The sequence below is a fragment of the Ranitomeya imitator genome, chromosome 6 (genome assembly GCF_032444005.1).
Source record: "Ranitomeya imitator isolate aRanImi1 chromosome 6, aRanImi1.pri, whole genome shotgun sequence".
Classification (NCBI taxonomy): domain Eukaryota; kingdom Metazoa; phylum Chordata; class Amphibia; order Anura; family Dendrobatidae; genus Ranitomeya; species Ranitomeya imitator.
This window is the reverse complement of record NC_091287.1, coordinates 530,498,842-530,519,952: the sequence shown is the minus strand read 5'-3', so window position 1 is coordinate 530,519,952 and position 21,111 is coordinate 530,498,842. Positions and strand designations below refer to the sequence as shown.

General features: G+C 43.2%; 1 protein-coding gene across 1 annotated transcript in view; it reads left to right on the top strand.

The window, feature by feature from the left end:
• LOC138641512 (transient receptor potential channel pyrexia-like) overlaps positions 1 to 21,111 on the top strand; it is a 243,104-nt gene that overhangs the window by 203,439 nt on the left and 18,554 nt on the right. Inside the window, exons 18-19 of the mRNA XM_069728992.1 lie at positions 5,237 to 5,373; positions 12,118 to 12,275. Coding sequence (XP_069585093.1) covers positions 5,237 to 5,373; positions 12,118 to 12,275 — 295 coding nt within the window. The remainder of the gene's footprint in view (positions 1 to 5,236; positions 5,374 to 12,117; positions 12,276 to 21,111) is intronic.

The following is a 21,111-nucleotide window of genomic DNA, read 5'->3' as shown; positions in this document are numbered from 1 at the left end:
TTTCATTCATTCCTCATTGGCTGCTGCGTTCAATTTGAATTCTGGGAACTTCCGATTCCGGTATCCGATACGCGGGAAGTATCGGAATTCAGTATCGGAATTCCGATACCGCAAATATCGGCCGATACCCGATACTTGCGGTATCGGAATGCTCAACACTAGTCCTATATAAAGCAAGGCCTGATCCACCTCTATTGACATAAAAATAAGAAATCATATAACAAAAAGAGCAATCACTGGAGAAGGACATCGTGATCTGAAGAATAGAAGAAACAAGATGAAAAGAAAGATCCAACGGCTTGATACTATCAAGATAACGATGGAGAAGACCCTGGTAAACCTATTTAGGATTGCACAAGATCGATCTTCCTACAGATCAAACATCCATCAAGCCACCATGGATCGGGATCTGGCTGAAGATCGCTAAATAAATAATATTAAGACTAGAAGGAAAATTCAAGAGAGGAGCAGTCACCAGGACTCTGCTCAAGGGCCCAGAATAAGCCTGGAACCAGCCACTGGAATTAGGTGCCCTATTTCTAATAACTGTGCAGAGATTTCATGATGGTTGATACCCTGGCTGCATTTTAAATGTGGTGGAATGTTAAAGGATCAGCAAATTCCAAAAGACACTAAAAATATTTGTGCACTTACCTTCCCCTGAATTTCTATAGTAGTAGAAACCTTGTTCATTGCCAATCTTCACAGATAATGTCTCATCAAGATACAGAGACCCACTGGGAAATAGGATATTGCCACCATGGCCACTGCAAATCTCTCAGCAGATTTTCTGCAGAAACTCCATGGAGCAGCTTTATCTTGTAGTACCTGTAGATTAGAGAACATTCCTAGCACAATGTTGTTTCTTATCCTCTTTCCAACATAAGGCCGGGATCACATATACGCGAGATACGGCCAAGTCTCGCAGGTGAAAACCTAGCTCTGGCGCCGGCACTTGGGAGCGGAGCGTGCGGCTCCATGTGTTGCTGTGCGGCTGCACGCTCCGCTCCGGAGTGCCGGCGCCAGAGCTGGGTTTTCACCTGCGAGACTCAGCCGTATCTCACGTATGTGTGATCCCGGCCTAAGACATACTAATGCGTCTTATGTCAGGCATGGGTATAAGGAATGACCTCAGGTTTAAGTCCCCTACAGCAGAGGTCCCCAACTCCAGTCCTCAAGGCCCACCAACAGGTCATGTTTTCAGGATTTCCTTAGTCATGCCCAGGTAATAATTGCATCACCTGTGCAATGCAAAGGAAATCCTGAAAACATGACCTGTTGGTGGGCCTTGAGGACTGGAGTTGGGGACCTCTGCCCTACAGGAACCAAAAAATAAAGTGTAAAATAATATATATATATATATATATATATATATATTTATGTGTGTATATATATATATATATATATACACACACACACACATGTGTATACAGATGCCATCTGAATGTGGTCTGATTTTCATTGACTTATAGATAGGAGACATTGGAGAAACTTTTGTTATCACGTACGAGAAAAACTGATGCCACTAGTCCCAGACTCTGATGAAAAATGGCTCATTTTTGTCATACGTGAAAAGAACTTGTCGTGTGAATGAGTCCTAAAGCAAGAAAAAAAAATGGTACATGCCATAGAAAATGGCAACTAAACAAATTTTTAGTTTTTACAAATTAGTTTTTTTTTTCACAAGTTGAATTATTAAAAAAAAATTATGGCTTAATTATCCCCTTTCTGACATTGGACGTAATAATCTGTCCTTGTGCCCTGGGCGGTCACGCACACCTCTCGGCACTTTAGCCCCCGAAGCACTGCTATCGAATACGATCGCAGCATTTCGAGAGCCAGTAGAGGGCTGACAGCCCATATACCTTTGGATCGGAAACCCCGCGGCGTGACACGGGGTCCCGATCATTGGCATGGTGACTCAATGTCATCATAACGACATCAGGGTCACTTGAGCTAGGAAACTTGCTGATCATGCACAGTTCATGATCAACAAGTTTCTGTATCAATGCAGAGCTGACAGTTTGCATAATATGGGGATGCTGCTGCATCCTCATGCTGTAGAAGTGATCAGTCCCATAGTGGGACAAAGTAAAAAATGAAGAAAAAAAAAATTGAAAAAATATTTTTAAAAAAATCCAAAATAGTAATAAAAAAATCAAAAGATATTGTATCTATAAATAAATATTTCTAGGAAAAAACCCCAAAACTATAAAAGTACACATGTTTAGTATCACTGCGTCCACAGCGACCCGACCTATAAAACTGTCCCACTAGTTAACCCCTTTAGTGAGCACCATAAAAAAATAAAAAAAAAACAAGGGAAAAAACATTGCTTTATCATCATACCGTTGAACAAAAAGTGGAATAAAATGCAAACAAAAAGACGGATATAAATAAACATGGTTCCACTGAAAATGTCATCTTGTACCGCAAAAAACAAGCTGCCATACAGCGTCATCAGCGGAAAAATAAAAAAGTTATAGTCCTCATAATAAAGTGATGCAAAAATGATTATTTTTTCTATAAAACCGTTTTTATTGTGTAAAAGCGGCAAAACATAAAAAAATGATATAAATGAGGTATCGCTGTAATCGTACTGTCCCGAAGAATAAAACTGCTTTATCAATTTTACCAAACGTGGAATAGAATTAAAAAAAAAAACCCACACACACACACACACACAAAAATCCTAAATTGCTGGTTTTTGTTCATTCTGCCTCCCAAAAATAGGAATAGAAAGTGATCAAAAAAGTCAAGTGCCCAAAAATGGTACCAGTAAAAACGTCAACTCGTCCTGCAAAAAACAAGCCATAACATGACTCTGTGGGACAAAACATGGAAAAATTATAGCTCTCAAAATATGGTGATGCAAAAACTATTTTTTTGCAAGAAAAAGCGTTTTTTTAGTGTGACAGCAACCAAACATAAAAACCCAATATAAATCTGGTATCGCTGTAATCGCATCGACCCAAAGAATAAAGTCACCTAATCACTTATACCGCACGAAGAACAGCGTAAGAATGAAATACAACCAATTCTTCATCTGCTGTTGCTTTTTTTATTCTGCCTTCCAAAGATTGCACTAAGGCACATTTATCCTGCAGTCTGCGCTGAGCACTTGCATCAGGGTTTCTGTGTAAATCTCTGAAATACGTGTTTCAGACGGAACCTCTGGCGGAAGATTCCCTATAATGAGGCAGATGGAGGCACTGTGGACGCCATAGGTCCTGTGATCCAGCGGTGTCCGTCTTTTTAGGATTGCATAAAATTGCTGTTGGCCACAGTTTTGTGCACTTCTGAAAAGAAGGAAACTGCAGACCAGAGGCCAGACGGAGTCCAGAGTAACTCTGCTGCCTCATTATAGTGAATGGATCCCTCGGAGGTTCATCTGAATCACGTCACTCAGAAATTTAGATGGAAACCCCAAAGCAAGTGCTCAGTGTAGAGCGCCGGATAAACGTCATCCCAAACGTTATGTAAAATGTTCCCAATAAAAGCTTCAACTCAATCCACAAAAAAATGCAAGCCCTCACTCAGGTCTGTCATCTGTTAACGGAATTATTGTGGGCTTCCACATTACACGTAGTACAAAGGCTATGGAGAAGGTAAATGGCTCCTCGCTCCCCAAAAGAAATTCAGCAAGTTCTCTGCTCCCAAATCCACATGCCCCCTCCCTTCTGAGCCCCACAGTGCACCTAAACGACATATAGCGTCCACATATTTGGCATGTTTGAAGCGATTAGAGCCCGCCTAACTTACGGGTGCATGTCTCCAGAAGCACAGGCTGGGCATAATGTTATCCTGACCATACATGCTGACCATACATCGGGATTAGTTCCCTGTGAGGTCTAGTTTACAAAATGATGTGACTTGTTGGGGATTTTCACTGTTTAGGCTCATTAGAGGCTCTCCTAATGCAACATGGAGTCCGCCAATTGTTCCAGCAAATTTTGCATTCAAAAAGTCAAATGGTGCTCCTTCCCTTACAAGCTCTGCATGGGGTGTCAGCATGCTCAGGAGAAATTATGCAACACAGTTGGGGTCCATCTTTTCTATAAAAAAATTAAATGTAAAATAATTTTTATGTGAAAAAAAAGTTAAATGTTCATTTTTTTTCCACATTCCAAAACTTCCTGTGAAGCAGGGTTAATAAACGTCTTGAATGTGGTTTTGAGCATCTTGAGGGGTGCAGTTTTTAGAATGGTGTCACTTTTGGGTATCTTCTCTCATATAGACCCCTCAAAGTGACTTCAAATGTGAGGTGGTCCCTTAAAAAAAATGGTTTTGTAAATTTTGTTGGAAAAATTAAAAATTGCTGGTCAACTTTTAACCCTTATAACTTCCTAACCCCAAAAAATGTGGTTCCAAAATTGCGCTGATGTAATGTAGACATGTGGGAAATGTTATTTATTAACTATGTCGTGTGACATATCTCTGTGATTTGAGGGCATGAAAATTCAAGGTTGGAAAGTTGCAAAATTTTTGCCAAATTTCCATTTTTTCACAAATAAGCGCAAGTCATACCAAAGAAATTTTACCACTATCATGAAATACAATATGTCATGAAAAAACAGTCTCACAATCACCGGGATCCGTTGAAGCGTTCCAGAGTTAATTGACAGTGGTCAGAATTGTAAACATTGGCTTGGTCGTTAATGTGCAAACCATCTTCGGGGTGAAGGGCTTTAAAAAAAAAAAGTCATTCGACTATGTTGATAGTTAAATTAAAAAAAACTTGGAAGAAGGGGAGAGAAAAAAATCAACAGCGCAAAAACAAACATTGGCCACGTAGAGAACAGATTGAAAAGAAAAAAGGGGTAATGTGAAGTACCTGTTGAATTTGCTGTATTTTTATAGCCATGTGGCGCCAGTACAAGCATGACTTCCCGGGTACAAATCCAATTCTGTTGTTTTTTAAGGTCTAACAAATTAATTTGAGTAGTACATATGTTTCCAACGGGGCTCCTTAATAACGTCACTTTATTTCTGTTAGCAAATTACCAAGTGGCACTCAATATCTGTGTTGTGCCCAGATTGGATTCTCCGTCTTCCGGCCTTCGGGCCTTTAAGTCTTAATACTATGAAATATTCTTCTTCATCGGGTCTCTGCGCTGTTCCGATGGGAATCTCCTATTGAAAAATGTATGAATGTTCTTTCCGCCGCACTAATGTATTCACAATTTTCTCAAGTGCCCGGCCACAGCAACAACCTACTTTCTTTTATTTCCTCCAGGAAGAATTAGGGGAACTATTGCAGCTTGTGAAAGAACAGGAGCTGAAGAACGAGCTGTCGGGCATTCAGAAAAAGAGGACTAGCCATGGAAACACGAAATCCAGCTCCAAACCACATCAGACCAATAGCCTGCAGAGGTACGTCACTTTTTACCACGTCTGAGATGATGTGCGCAGCTCTGGGGATGAATTTCTTCACAACATGAACTTTTTAATGCAAAGAAAATGACTTGTTTCCCGTGGTGAAGCAGAGAATAATTGTACGGCACAAAACGGAAGATCTTTAATCTAATCCAACCATGAGAATGTGCAAAGATGCTTTGGTTCAACGAGGTTGATTAATTGAGAGCTGCTTAAAGGGATGTTGCCACCTGAAGCATTTATCATCTAGTCCAGTGTTCCCCAAGTCCGGTCCTCAAGAGCCACCAACAGGTCATGTTTTGAGGATTATCCACAGGTGAAAATTGCATCACCTGGACAGGCAAGCATTCAATGATCTGTGCAATACTAAGGAAATCCTCAAAACATGACCTGTTGGTGGCTCTTGAGGACCGGACTTGGGGAACACTGACTAGCCATTGGATAGATAGGCCATGGTTGACCATGTTCCCTCCTGCTGATCCATTCACACTCCTCCATGCTCCTGTTTAGTTGCTGAGGGCAGGGAACAGCGATTGAGGTCCCCTATTTTAGCGTTTGGTCTCAGGGGTCAGTTCTGCACTGATAAATGCTTCAGGGTGAAATAGCCATTTAAAGGGAACCTGAAGGTTAATAGCGTTCCACTGCTGTTCGAAACTTTGACAGCTCACTCTGCAGCTCATCAATGCAAAGCACGACCTGTCAAGTCAGTGTGCTGTAGCGTGCTTATGGTCGCCACTCACAATGCTGTGAGCGACGACTGTAGCCCCTCTGGTCACACACCTATGACTGCAAGCCGGCGGCTCCTGGGAGGAATGACGTTAATTTTCCCCCCGGTAGCTGCAGTTTCAGTAAGGCAGCCAGGCCGCATTGCAACGTTATTAATCTGTAGATTAACCCTATATCTACAAGTAAATAGGATATGGGGACACGACAGGTTCCTGTCTATCTCTCACATCTATCTACCTACAAGGGCCCTTCTAACCAAATTAAGCAAATGTGAACTTGAGCCAGCTGTGATGACTACAATGTATACATATACATCCAAGTGAGTGCAGCAGCCACTGTGTGTACCAGGGTATATGCAGATATCGAAAATAAACATTACTGCCATTTAGATACTTAGAAAACTGAGGTGCTTAGTGAGTTTGCCCAATTCATGTGTGCTCACAAGGTAACCCCTCTATGATAGGTCCCTGATGCTATCAGACATATTTCTTCTACAAATTTAAAGGTCAATGAGCATCAAGCACAGCGCAAAAAAATAAATCTGATCAGCACCTCCTTAGAAAAAAAGTCGAATGTGTAGAAGGCTCAGCTGAGAGTTCCTTTAGGCTTTTTCCATAGTTACTTGCTGCTTTTTTACACACAGGGAATAACCGAAGACACATTCTTATCTAATATTTGTACATAATTTTTAGTCACCAAGTAACTCGAGCCTTAATTAGTGGATCCATAGAAAAACTTGTTGCATATTTCAGCTTTCAGCAGAGTCGCCAGCACTCCCATCTTGAGAGAATGAGCTTTTGTTTACCTATGACATATAGCAACCATTATCGTCTTTATCAATATTATGGAGGATACAAGTGACACAAAATAAAGCTGAGAGATCAAAGAGTACAGGTTAGAGCAACAGCATTCACATAAGCAAAGTATAACAGCTAAATCAGCACCATCTGCTTTTGGTGAATTTTTGATGTTGCAGATGTTCTGCACCCTTTAAGTAAAATGGGTTACTTGCATGTTTTCAAAAATACACAGTATAAAACACTCACCAAAATCTCATCGTGGGAACATAGCCTTAGGAAACTGAAAACTTTGTACAAACTACCAGTAGTTAAAATAAATAAATGTTTAAAGTCTTCCCCCTTTTTTCCAATCTGAAAAATCATAGGAAAAAAGCATATTTGGTATCGCTGTGTCCATAAATGTCTGATCTGTCAAGATAATGGACTAACCAATACAGTAACAAACAGCGTAAAGAAAAAAAATCAAACGCTAAAATTGCCATTATTCATTCACTGTACCTTCACCAAAAATGCAATAATAGAATAAAAGGTGATCAAATTGTTGAAATGGTACCAATAAGAAGGGCAGCTCACCGTGAAAATAAAAAGCCTTCCACGCAGCTCCATAGTTACATAGTTGCATATGTTGAAAAAAGACTTAGCTCTATCAAGTTCAACCTTTCTCCACCAATTATACATTTGTCACTAATTTAACTATAACCCACAATGTTATGTGTATCGAGGAAATCATCCAGCCATTTTTTAAAAGTTTGAAGACACAAAAGAGCACATTAAATTTAAAAACACTCTGTTGCAAAAAAAAAATCACAGTTATCAGCAAGTGCTAGTAAAAAGATGTAAAAAATAGGGTATTTGGTTGATACGTTTTTTTGCAAAAAATGTATACTATGCTGCTCCACCAAACGTCAAGGTATACCCATATAGAGCAGTCCTAACTGATGTATGCAATCCCTATCTGATGTATTTAAAAACCTGATCATCTGTATATTACCTGTATGAGCAGGGTTCAGAGTGGAAATGTCCATGTGGACATGCTGAATGGAACAGCTTTTGTGCAGATAGCCCACAAGGAGTGGTTGATAACTCCCTAGTCTTGTAGACACAAGAGAACAATAATGGAAACAGAAACACATGGGCTACTTGCACAGTGAACAAGTCTGTAGGAACATGTTCACACACCACCAAGAAACTTGAAGACACAAAAGAGCACAGTAAAACCAAAAACACTTCATTGCGAAAAAATCACAGTAATCAGCAAGTGCTAGTAAAAAGATTTAAAAAGCAGGGTATTTGATTGATACGGTTTTTTTGGGGGACATTTCCTTTCTGAACCCTGCTCATACAGGTAATATACAGATGATCAAGTTTTTAAATACATCAGCTAGGGATTGCATCCATCAGTTAGGACTGCTCTCTATGGGTATACCTTGACGTTTGGTGGAGCAGCTTAGTATACATTTTTTGCAAAAAACGTATCAACCAAATACCCTGTTTTTTACATCTTTTTACTAGCACTTGCTGATTACTGTGATTTTTTTTTGCAACGGAGTGTTTTTGGTTTTACTGTGCTCTTTTGTGTCTTGGTCGTGTGTGAACATGTTCCTACAGACTTGTTCACTGTGCAATTAGCCCATGTGTTTCTGTTTCCATTTTTTAAAAGCTCTTATAGTGTCGGCCATTACTATCTCTTGTGGTCAGCATTCCACAGTCTGACTGCTCTAACTGTAAAGAACCCTTTCCTATTTAGCTGCCACAATCGCCTTTCTTCCACCCATAATGACTGCCCCCTGGACCTCAGTATGGTCTTTGGAAGGAATAAGTCCTGTGCCGTCCTCTGTACTGACCACACATTTGTTTGTACATGTAAATGAGATCCCCTCTGAGGCGTATTTTTTTCTAAACTGTACAAGCCCAACTTTTCCAACCTTTCATGATTTGAGACGCCTCCATCCGTTGTAATAATCTAGTTGCCGCCTTTGAACTTACTCTAATTTCTGAATATCCTTTTTAACCCCTTCATGACCTTGGGATTTTTCGTTTTTCCGTGTTCGTTTTTCACTCCCCTCCTTCCCAGAGCCATAACTTTTTTATTTTTCCGTCAATTTGGCCATGTGAGGGCTTATTTTTTGCGGGACGAGTTGTACTTTTGAACGACATCATTGGTTTTAGCATGTCGTGTACTAGAAAACAGGAAAAAAAATTCCAAGTGCGGTGAACTTGCAAAAAAAGTGCAATCCCACACGTTTTTTGTTTGGCTTTTTTGCTAGGTTCACTAAATGCTAAAACTGACCTTCCATTATGATTCTCCAGGTCAATACGAGTTCATAGACACCTAACATGACTAGGTTATTTTTTATCTAAGTAGTGAAAAAAAATTCCAAACTTTGCTAAAAAAAAAAAAAAAATTGCGCCATTTTCCAATACTCGTAGCGTCTTCAATTTTCGTGATCTGGGGTCGGTTGAGGGCTTATTTTTTGCGTGCCAAGCTGGCGTTTTTAATGATAGCATTTTGGTGCAGATACGTTCTTTTGATCGCCCGTTATTGCATTTTAATGCAATGTCGCGGCGACCTAAAAAACGTAATTCTGGCATTTCGAATTTTGTTCTCGCTGCGCTGTCTAGCGATCAGGTTAATGCTTTTTTTTAATTGATAGATCGGGCGATTCTGAGTGCGGCGATACCAAATATGTGTAGATTAGATTTTTTTTTAATTGATTTATTTTGATTGGGGCGAAAGGGGGGTGATTTAAACTTTTATATTTTTTTTATTTTTTTCACATTTTTTTAACTTTTTTTTTTTAACTTTTGCCATGCTTCAATAGCCTCCATGGGAGGCTAGAAGCAGGCACAACTTGATCGCCTCTGCTACATAGCAGCGACCTGCTGATCGCTGCTATGTAGCAGAAATGGAGGTGTGCTGTAAGCGCCGACCACAAGGTGGTGCTCACAGCCACCAGTGATCAGTAACCATAGAGGTCTCTAGGACATACTATCCCGTCCGAGGTCAGAAAGAGGTTAAAATGTGGAGCCCAAAACTGGATCCCGTATTATAGATGTGGCCTCACCAGTGATTTATAAGGGGTAACAATACGTTGGGATCGTGGGATTTTATCTCTCTTTTTTGTACATCCTAAAATCTTGTTTGCTTTTGTGGCTGCTGCTTGACATTGAGTGCTGCTGCTCAGCTTACTTGTAACCAGAATCCCACGTCCTTCTTCTGTTCTGTAGTCCCGAGTATTCTTTCATCTTAATGAATATACAACAATAGGATTACTCTGTTCTAGGTGCATTACTATACATTTATCTACATTAAACCTCATTTGCCAAATGTTTGCCCATTCAGTCATCTTATCCAGATCGTTTTGCAGGGTCTCATAAGTTGGTGCCAAAAATCAATCCTTTTTTTTTAATAAAAAAGTTCTGACGCGCATAATACATTTTGTAAAAATTAAATTAAAAAACAGTGTCGGAATTGCATTTTTTTTCTCCATTTCCCACATTGGAATTTTTCGACAAATGCTATGAAAAAGTTAAAGATGTTAAAGATGTCACTGAAAACTACAAATTGCCATACAAAAAAAACAAGCCCCTCATCTGGCTCCTGGAAGAAGGTGAAGAAAAAAAAGAAACAAAGCATAACAAATTAAAAATGGATGCTAATAAAATCTAGAAATTGAAATTGCAAAATAAAATAATATACTGTTATATTTACCCAGTGACGGAATACTAAGTACCATGTGTCTTTATGATAATCTCTTCTCTTGGACTTTTCTCGTGCTGCACCTTTATCCTAGATTGCTCTAACTGTGGCCATTATCCATTAAAAGGTATCAACCACTGAGGACTCTCAATTCTAAATATTTTTCTATCTACTGGCTAAGGGTATGTTCACACGTTCAGGATTTCCATCCTTTTTTTTTTCAGGACTGTTTTTTTAAAAAACTGCAGCTCTTGGCAGAAAACGCAGGTCCTTTTTTTGGTCCTTTTTTGTCCTTTTTTGATGCGTTTTTTGATCCTTTTTTTTTATGCAGTTTTCTAACCCTAACCCTAACCCTACCCCTAACCCTACCCCTACCCCTAACCCTAACCCTACCCCTACCCCTATTCTAACCTTAGTGAAAAAAAAAAAAAATTCTTAATTTTTTTATTGTCCCTACCAATGGGGGTGACAAAGTGGGGGGGTGTCATTTACTATTTTTTTATTTTGATCACTGAGATAGGTTATATCTCAGTGATCAAAATGCACTTTGGAGCGAATCTGCCTGCTGGCAGATTCGGCGGGCGCACTGCGCATGCGCCCGCCATTTTGCAAGATGGCGGCGCCCAGGGAGAAGACGGCCGGACGGACACCGGGATGCCGGGTAAGTATAAGGGGGGAGATTAGGGCACGGGGGGGGGGCATCGGAGCACTGGGGGGGGGCATCGGAGCACGAGGGGGGGCATCGGAGCACGGGGGCGGGATCGGAGCACGGGGGGGCAGCCACACTCCGCCCACGCACTTCCGCCCGCTCCCCCGCACTTCCTGCTGCAGCGGTTCTGCACATCAAATCGCAGTAAAACCCGCAGATATATTTTTGATCTGCGGGTTTTACTGCGGTTTTGACCTCACAATGGAGGTCTATGGGTGCAGAACCGCTGCGGTTCAGGAAAAAGAAGTGACATGCTCCTTCTTTTTTGCCGCAGCTATTCTGCGCGGCTTTTTAAACGAAATTCCGGATCATGTGCACAGCAGTGACTGTTTTCCATAGGGTTACATTGTTATGTACCCTGCATGGAAAACAGCTGCGGAACCGCAGCGGCAAAACCGCTGCGGTTCCGCAGTAAAAAACGCACTGTGTGAACATGGCCTAACACGGCACAAAGATATATATCTTTCCTGTGTATCTAACCATCAGACAAACCCCAAATACCCATAGTGATAAGCTTTGTACCTGAGGTCATTATTGTAATGCAGTCACATATTTCTGGTATGGTGGCGGTAATACTGTATGTACCTAGTAGGTTGGCAGTATAGGATTGTGGAAAGTTTTTACAATAACATTGATCTGTACAGAGCCGACTGCCTGATCTGCGGAGAACGGTAACTAGCATGAGCCTGAACTATTTTTACCCTCATATTCTTCTTCAAGTGGCACAGCTCTTAAAGGTCAGGAGGTTTCCTATGAGAGATGAAGACTGAGCTTCTAAGATCCCTTTTGCTTTGTTTTCTTACCAGGCTGATACTTCAGTCTCCAAGTTCAGAAAGTTCACAGTCATTACAGATGCTTATAGCAAACCAGCAGGAACAGAGCACAGCTTTAGAGCAGATGAACCAGAGGCTTCAGTCTCTAGAAAGGATGATTCGTCACAGCCTGCAGCCTAATGCTCCACCAGGTAACAGGATTAAAAAAGGCATTGTCTGTCTCGTCAGTTCATGGAAAACCCAAATGTTCTGCTGCACCGACTGTTCAACAAGAACCTTTTATATTATATAGAATTGTCAACACCATTTCTGAAATACTCTTTGATCCCGGTATGATCATTTCATAAAAGCCATGAGAGTTTACAGTTGCAATCCGAATTATTCACTTTCCATTGCAACTAGAGGTACCTTCACACTGAATGATATCGCTAGCGATCCGTGACGTTGCAGCGTCCTGGATAGCGATATCATTCAGTTTGACAGGCAGCAGCGATCAGGATCCTGCTGTGACATCGCTGGTCGCTGCAAAGTCCAGAACTTTATTTCGTCGCTGGACTCCCTGCAGACATCGCTGAATCGGCGTGTGTGACGCCGATTCAGCGATGTCTTCACTGGTAACCAGGGTAAACATCGTGTTACTAAGCGCAGGGCCGCGCTTAGTAACCCGATGTTTACACTGGTTACCAGCGTAAAAGTTAAAAAAAACAAACACTACATACTTACCTTCCGCTGTCTGTCCCCGGCGCTGTGCTTCTCTGTACTGGCTGTGAGCGCCGGCCAGCCGGAAAGCACAGTGGTGACGTCACCGCTGTGCTTTCCGGCCGCTGTGCTTACACAGCGCAGAGAAGTAGAACGCCGGGGGACAGACAACGGAAGGTAAGTATGTAGTGTTTGTTTTTTTTAATTTTACCCTGGTAACCAGGGTAAACATCGGGTTACTAAGCGCGGCCCTGCGCTTAGTAACCCGATGTTTACCCTGCTTACCGGCATCGTTGGTCGCTGGAGAGCTGTCTGTGTGACAGCTCTTCAGTGACCAAACAGCGACGCTGCAGCGATCGACATCGTTGTCGGTATCGCTGCAGCGTCGCTCAGTGTGAAGGTACCTTTAGGTTTAATAGAAAAAACTGTACAAACGTAATGCTGTTTGCAATAAATTAACACACAAGAGCAATGTAAATGGATCAACAAGACTAATATAATAATTGGTTTCTACAAATTCAGTGCAAATTGCCACTTTTACTGACTACTGTAGTGTCAAAATTATTCACCCCCTCCATAGCAAATGTCTTTATTACTTATTAGAGCTCCTCTGGCTATTATGATTGGCTGCAAAAGTGATACATAGCCAGACACCAGCTTCTGTCAACATTCCTGAGGAATCTTAGCCCATTCCTCATGGGCAATGGCCTCCAGGTCACGAATATTCTTGCTTCAACAGCCTTCTTCAAATCCCACCAAAGATTTTATCTAGGGTTTAAGTCAGGGCACTGTGATGGCCATTCCATGATCTTCTAGGTCTTTTTCTGAAACCAAGCCTTGTTGGACCTTGAGATATATTTGGCATCATTATCCTGTTAGGCCTCTTTCACACTTCCATCTTTTGTCTCATGTCAAAATCCGTCGATTTTTGAAAATGCAGGATCCTGCAAAAAAATTTGCAGGATCCTGCATTTTCCCATAGACTTGTATTAGCAACGGATTGTGACGGATGGCCATCCGTTTCATCCGTCGTGCACTGGATCCGTCAGAAAATAGCGGTCCGTCGTGGAGAGAAAACGTTCGGAGGAACGTTTTTTCTGCACGTCGGAAAATCGGTCAGCGACGGGTCCTGCGCTGTCCGTCGTTGGCTATAATGGAAGCCTATAGACGCAGGATCCGTCACTGACCGTCACACACAGGAATCCAGCGACGTATCAAGTTTTTTCCCTCTGAGCATGCCCGTAAGGATTTTCAAGGCAGGTAAAATCTCTCTCTCTATCTCATCCCCGGAATACCAAGTCCCATATCTACACTGGAAAAGCTCAGCTAACGCATCAGTCATAACACTGGATGCGTTCCCTCCGTTATATCACTATTTTATCGACATCCGTCGGCACGTCTTCCTGACGCATCAGGACGGGACAATGCCAACGGTAGTGTGAAAGAAGCCTTAGATGGTGCAATGTCATCCAAGCTTCAGATTACTCAGAGAAGTCATGATGCTTTCTCCTAGGATTTTCTGATATTTGATTGAATCCATGTTTCCCTCTATACACTACTGGTTCTGGTGCAAAACAGCCCAAGAGTATCACCAAGCCACCACTAAGCTTCATTGTAGGCAGGGCCGGACTGGGACTAAAATTCAGCCCTGGCATTTGAAGTCACACAGGCTCACTTGTCACATGGTGACTGTATAATATCTTTGTACACTTGTAGGTTACAAGAAGTGAGGGGAGTGTAACACGACTATATAACATATAATTACAGCTGTATCCAGCATTACAGCTCAGTCCCCATAGAATGTAATGCAGCCAGTTCCCATAGAATGTAATGCAGCACAGCCCCCATAGAATGTAATACAGCACAGCCCCCATAGAATGTAATGCAGCACAGCCCCCATAGAATGTAATGCAGCACAGCCCCATAGAGTGTAATACAGCCCAGCCCCATAGAATGTAATGCAGCACAGCTCCCATAGAATGTAATACAGCACAGCCCCCATAGAATGTAATGCAGCACAGTCCCCATAGAATGTAATGCAGCACAGCCCCATAGAATGTAATGCAGCCCAGCCCCATAGAATGTAATACAGCACAGCCCCATAGAATATAATGCAGCCCTGCCCCATACAATATAATGCAGCCAGTCCCCATAGAATGTAATGCAGCACAGCCCCCATAGAATGTAATACAGCACAGCCCCATAGAATGTAATACAGCACAGCCCCATAGAATGTAATGCAGCCAGTTCCCATAGGATATAATGCAGTACAGCCACCATACAATATAATGCAGCCAGCCCCATAGAATGTAATGCAGCACAGCCCCCATAGAATGTAATACAGCACAGCCCCATAGAATGTAATACAGCACAGCCCCATAGAATGTAATGCAGCCAGTTCACATAGGATGTAATGCAGCACAGCCCCATAGAATGTAATGCAGCACAGCCCCCATAGAATGTAATACAGCACAGCCCCATAGAATGTAATGCAGCCAGTTCATATAGGATGTAATACAGCACAGCCACCATACAATATAATGCAGCCCAGCCCCATAGAATGTAATGCAGCCCCCCCCCCCCCCCCCAAAAGCCCCACAATCCAGCTATCACGCATTGATATATAATAATAATGAGAAAAAAAACCACTCTACTCACCTTTCCTCTTGCCCTGCGCTGCTCCAGCCTCCGGTCTCAGCAGCTGCATTCTGCCCGTCCGGTCACACAGCAGGTGCGCGATGATATGACGTCATCGCGCACCCGCAGTGTCAGCGGCAGGCAGAGTGGGAAATGATGGGAGAGAGAGCGACAGCAGACGCTCTCTCTCCTCCATCATTGCATTCAACTGTACAGGCGTCTATGACGCCTGTATAGTTGAATGCGGGGCCGGGAGTGTGCCGACAGCGGGGAAAGTGTGCCGACAGCGGCACACTCAAGCGGCCCACTACTGCCACTGGCCCTTCTGGCATTTGCCAGAACTGCCCGATGGCCAGTCCGGCCCTGATTGTAGGCATCACCAAGTCAATGCCATGCTTTACTATAGGCATCTCCGAGTCATCGCCAGGCTTCATAGTAGACATCACTGAAACACTGCCATGCTTCACTGTAGGCATCACCATGCTTCATTGAAAGCATCACCGAGTCACCACTAAGTTTTATTGTAGCCATCACAGAACCACTGCCATGCTTCAATGTAAGCATCACCGAGCCATTGCCATGCTTCACTGTTGAAAACACTGGGTTACCACCATGCTTCACTGTAGGTAACACTGAGCTACCACCACACCACCATGCTTCAGTGTAGGTAACACTGAGCCACCACCACACTTCACTATAGGTAACACCGAGCCATCGCCATGCTTCACTGTAGGTAATACTGAGCCACCACCATGCTTAAGTGTAGACATCAATGAGCCACCACCACGCTTCACTGTAGACATCACTAAGCCACCACCATGCTTCACTGTAGGTAGCACTGAGCAACAGCTATACGCCTTACAGTGCAAACTGAAACCTCGTTCTGGCTCTCATAGACTTACATTGAGAGCTTGTTCCCATGACTTCTGTCTTCTGGCCAGTCAGACGTTGCAGTCACAAGATGGTGCCACAGGACAGGAGCGGTGCCGATGGAAGGTGAAGACGGAGGTGACTAAATCTAAGACCCTGGGCAGGGACCTTACATTAGAAGCACCACTCCAGTGCTGAAAAAAATGCTGAAGTGATGCTCTAAATAATTTTGATCACAACAGCATATAGCATGACATACGGTATATGGAATATGTATACACATTGGTGCAGATTATTACTGCCCTAAACCATAAAACTAGATGTGATCTGGATAGCAACAGCACCAAATCTACCACAATAATATGATAATTTGGTTCTTCTGGCTGGACATGAATGAGTATGTTCACAGAATGTTTGGCTGCAGATCTGCTTAAAAATCCATGTAAAAAAAACTGTGTGTCAGCTTAACCTTAGGGTATGAGCACATGATATCTTTTTCAGGTGGATTCTGCCTGCAAACCACCTGAAAAAGCACTTAAATAATGTAAAAAATAATTTATATGCGCACTGCAATGTGAAACAATTCTCTGTGCACTTTACAGTGGGTACGGAAATTATTCAGACCCCTTTTAATTTAAATGTAATGAGCGGTAACGGTGACCTCAGTAGAGGAAGAAACAGCAGCAGGGAAGCAGGGACTGCACAGCGCCAGGAGCAGGTGAGTATAACGGGGAGGGGAGCGCTGCGCTGTGCGATATTCACCTCCTCGTTCCAGCCGCCGTTCTGTCTCTTCAGCGTCTTCTGCAGTGACGCTCAGGTCAGAGGGCATGGTGACGTGGTTAGTGCGCGCCCTCTGCCTGAACGTCAGTGCTGAAGATGGAGCGGCGCCGAAACGAAGTCAGGTGAATATTGAAAGTGCCGGGGGCCTGAGCGACGGATAGGTGAGTATGTGATTTTTTTTATCGCAGCAATAGCAAATGGGGCAAGTGTCTGTATGGAGCATCTTATGGCTCTGCTTTACGGCCAGCCGGCGCTTACACAGTACAGAGAAGCAGAGCGCCGGGGGACAGACACCGGAATGTCAGTATGTAGTGTTTGTTTTTTTTTACATTTACACTGGTAACCAGGGTAAACATCGGGTTACTAAGCGCGGCCCTGCGCTTAGTAACCCGATGTTTACCCTGGTTACCAGTGAAGACATCGCTGAATCGGCGACGAAATAAAGTTCTGGCCTTTCTGCTCCGACCAACGATGTCACAGCAGGATCCAGATCGCTGCTGCCTGTCAAACACAACGATATCGCTATCCAGGACGCTGCAACGTCACGGATCGCTAGCGATATCGTTGTTAAGTTGTTCAGTGTGAAGGTACCTTTACTGTCAGGTTTCCATACAGATCAGCATGATCATTGGGGATCATCTTATTATCAAGGAACCTGTCAGGGATTTTATCAAAGTGGAAGATCTCTTTAACAAGGACACCTACTTCTCTATTACTAGGAGAGACATTATTGGTGAGGGCTTTAGTATGTGGCGCGGGGCTGTAGTCATGGGCGAGGTTACATGAAGATGGGGGTCCTGGCTCGGTGTGTGGACTTTGTATATGAGGGCGCTACGCCCTTGCAGTTTGCATGATGCCCGGGACTTCAACTGGCCAAGACCAGATGGTGTAAAGTTCAATGACGGAGACCACCAGTCAACAGACAGTAACAGTCCAGTAAATAAAAGTCCTGTCCTCAACTCACAGTTCTGCATCCTTTTTCCTTCTAGCGGAGCTAGTTTGCCACTATGGAAATTATAAATATCTTTTAGTAAAACTTAATTTTTAATTTGTTAATAAAATATGTATAACAACATCAAAGAGACTAAAAAAAAACCCAAGACAAAAAGATCTGTATTATCTATGAGACAAGAAGAGAGAGCAATCCCTATTACGGTATATAACTATTGTCTCCCTCCCTACCAGTGGAGGTTGGCACCCTTAGTCCTGCGTAGTGGCACCCCCACTCATCGGTGGCTAGCCCTCACTCTCCCTAGACAACCCTATAGGAAAGCACAGGGTGGAAAGAGTTGTCTATAAGGTGATCAGGTCAAAATAATACCCTAATTCTGATACACCATGTGGTACGTGAAATATATCAGAAGGGTTTCAGCCAAGGAAAAAAAGATCACAGATTCAATAGATGTTCGATTATATAGGCAGATATTGCACATATCCCAAAATATCTAGGGGAATAATGGCTTTAGAGAAGGGGGGGTTATACCCATTCATCAGCTATAGATAGGGATAGCATACATAGATCTCCCCAAACCTCAGAAATTCCCCTACAAAACAGGGTTCATATAACACTGAAGGTGCTCCCATATATTAAAAAAAATCACCATTTAAACTCCATCCCTTCATTATATATTCCTATCAAGTAACATCATATTCCTGTATACCCCATGGGGGAGGAATAATGACCAAGGAGCCAAGTCAAAGTATTAGCCAAGCTAATACACAAAGCAGTGTGTCCCAGTTCAAATATATCACTCATAAATAAGTCCAATAGACAACATATGGCACAAGAGGTATTCTCATATAATAATTCCTTAGCTACATTGGTGGTTAAATTCCACCCTTTTTATAGTACATGTTTCCACTGGATAATACCCTATTTATATGCACATCAGGAAACTTATTTAGTAGCCATGTCGCCGAGTTACCACCTGTGGCAAAAATTGCTCATATCCCTTTAAAACAACAGAAAAAAATGCCCCCAGTTCAAATGCACCACATATAGATAACTTCAGCATGTATAATCTCAACGCGTTTCCACATTATTTGGTTCCTCAGGAGAACATACTGATATATAGTCATATATCTGAAAAGGACTTTCTGTATATACTCATGTATAAGCTGAGTTTTTCAACACATTTTTTTGTGCTGAAAACACCCACCTCAGCTTAGACACGAGTCATTGTCCCAGAAAGACGGCGCGGGAGAGGGAGCGGCGGAGCAGCGGGTCACGGAGGCAGGAGCCGGCACACATCCTACTTACCTTCCCTGCACGCCCTCGCTACATCTCATCTTGGTTCCAGCACCACCATCTCTTCCGGCCGAGCGATCTTGTGGCCCTGCTCATTAAGGTATTGAATATTCACCCGTCTCCACCCCTATAAGCATGGAATGCATATTCATTACCTTAATGAGCGGGGCAACGTGATCGCTCGGCAGGAAGAGCTGCTGGCGCCGGAACGAGATGCAGCGAGGACGCGCACAGAAGGTAAGTATGATGTGTTTGCTTTTTTTATAGGAACCATGCATACGAGAATAGGGGATAAGGAGCCATGCATACAAGGACATGGACGCGGGACCCATGCATACAAGGACAGGCATGGGGAGTCATGCATACAAGGAATTGGACGGGGGAGCCATGCATGCAAGGACAGGGACGGGGGAGCCATGCATGCAAGGACTGGGACGGGGGAGCCATGCATACAAGGACTGGGACGGAGGAGCAATGCATACAAGGACTGGGACGGGGGAGCCATGCATGCAAGGACTGGGACGGGGGAGCCATGCATACAAGGACTGGGACGGAGGAGCCATGCATACAAGGACATGGACGGGGAGCAATGCATATAAGGACTGGGACGGGGGAGCCATGCATACAAGGACAGGAATGAGGGAGCCATGCATACAAGGACTGGGATGGGGAGCCATGCATGCAAGATAGGGATGAGGGGACAATGGATACCTGGATTATACTAGAGTCAATAAGTTTTCCCAGTTTTTTTGTGGCAAAATTAGGTGCCTGGGCTCATACTCAGGTCGTCTTATACTCGAGTATATACAGTATCTTACAGTTTGATGAGAAAAGCGTGGGTATAATGCCTGTCCGCCTCCAATCAGGAGTCAATATCCTCCATACCCAAGGGAGACAATAGTTACATAATATGGATTGCTCTCTTCTCTTTTTTTATTTTCTGTGATATCTATATATATAATTGTCTAAGGGGTACTTCCGTCTGTCTTTCTGTCTGTCGGCAACTTCCGTCACGGAAATCCCGCGTCGCTGATTGGTCTCGCCAGCTGCCTGTCATGGCTGCCGCTACCAATCAGCGAAGGGCACAGTCCGATTAGTCCCTCCCTACTCCCCTGCAGTCAGTGTCCGGCGCCCGCATACTCCCCTCGACTCAATGCTCACACAGGGTTAATGCCAGCGGTAACGGGCCACAGGTACCGCACTCCGTAACTGCTGCTATTAACCCTGTGTGACCAAGTTTTTACTATTGATGCTGCCTATGCAGCATCAGTAGTAAAAAGATCTAATGTTAAAAATAATAAGAAAAAAACAAAAGACCTGCTATGCTCACCTTCCGTAGTATGACGATGCGCTCACAGCTGCCGCCATCTTCCGTTCCCAGAGATGTTTTGCGAAATTACCCAGAAGACTTACCGGTCTCGTAAGACGGTAAGTCATCTGGGTAATTTCACAATGCATCCTGGGAACGGAAGATGGCGGCAGCCGCGCGCATAGGGACAGCTTCGCTGGATCCCAGCGGGTGAGTATATAACTATTTTTTAGTTTAATTATCTTTTTTTAACTCTGATATGTACCCACACTGCTATATACTACTAGCTATTGAACCCGTTCTATGCCCGGGTGGAGAGCATTTATATTGGTATATGGTCTCCATCCTGGTATGTGTTGCTTCCATCCTGCGCCCTAATCTTGTCATGTGCTGCTACCATCTTGCGCCCCCATCCTGTCATGTGCAGCCCCCATCTTGTTTTGTGTGCCTCCATCTTGTGATGTGCTACTGTCTTCCTGAGCAC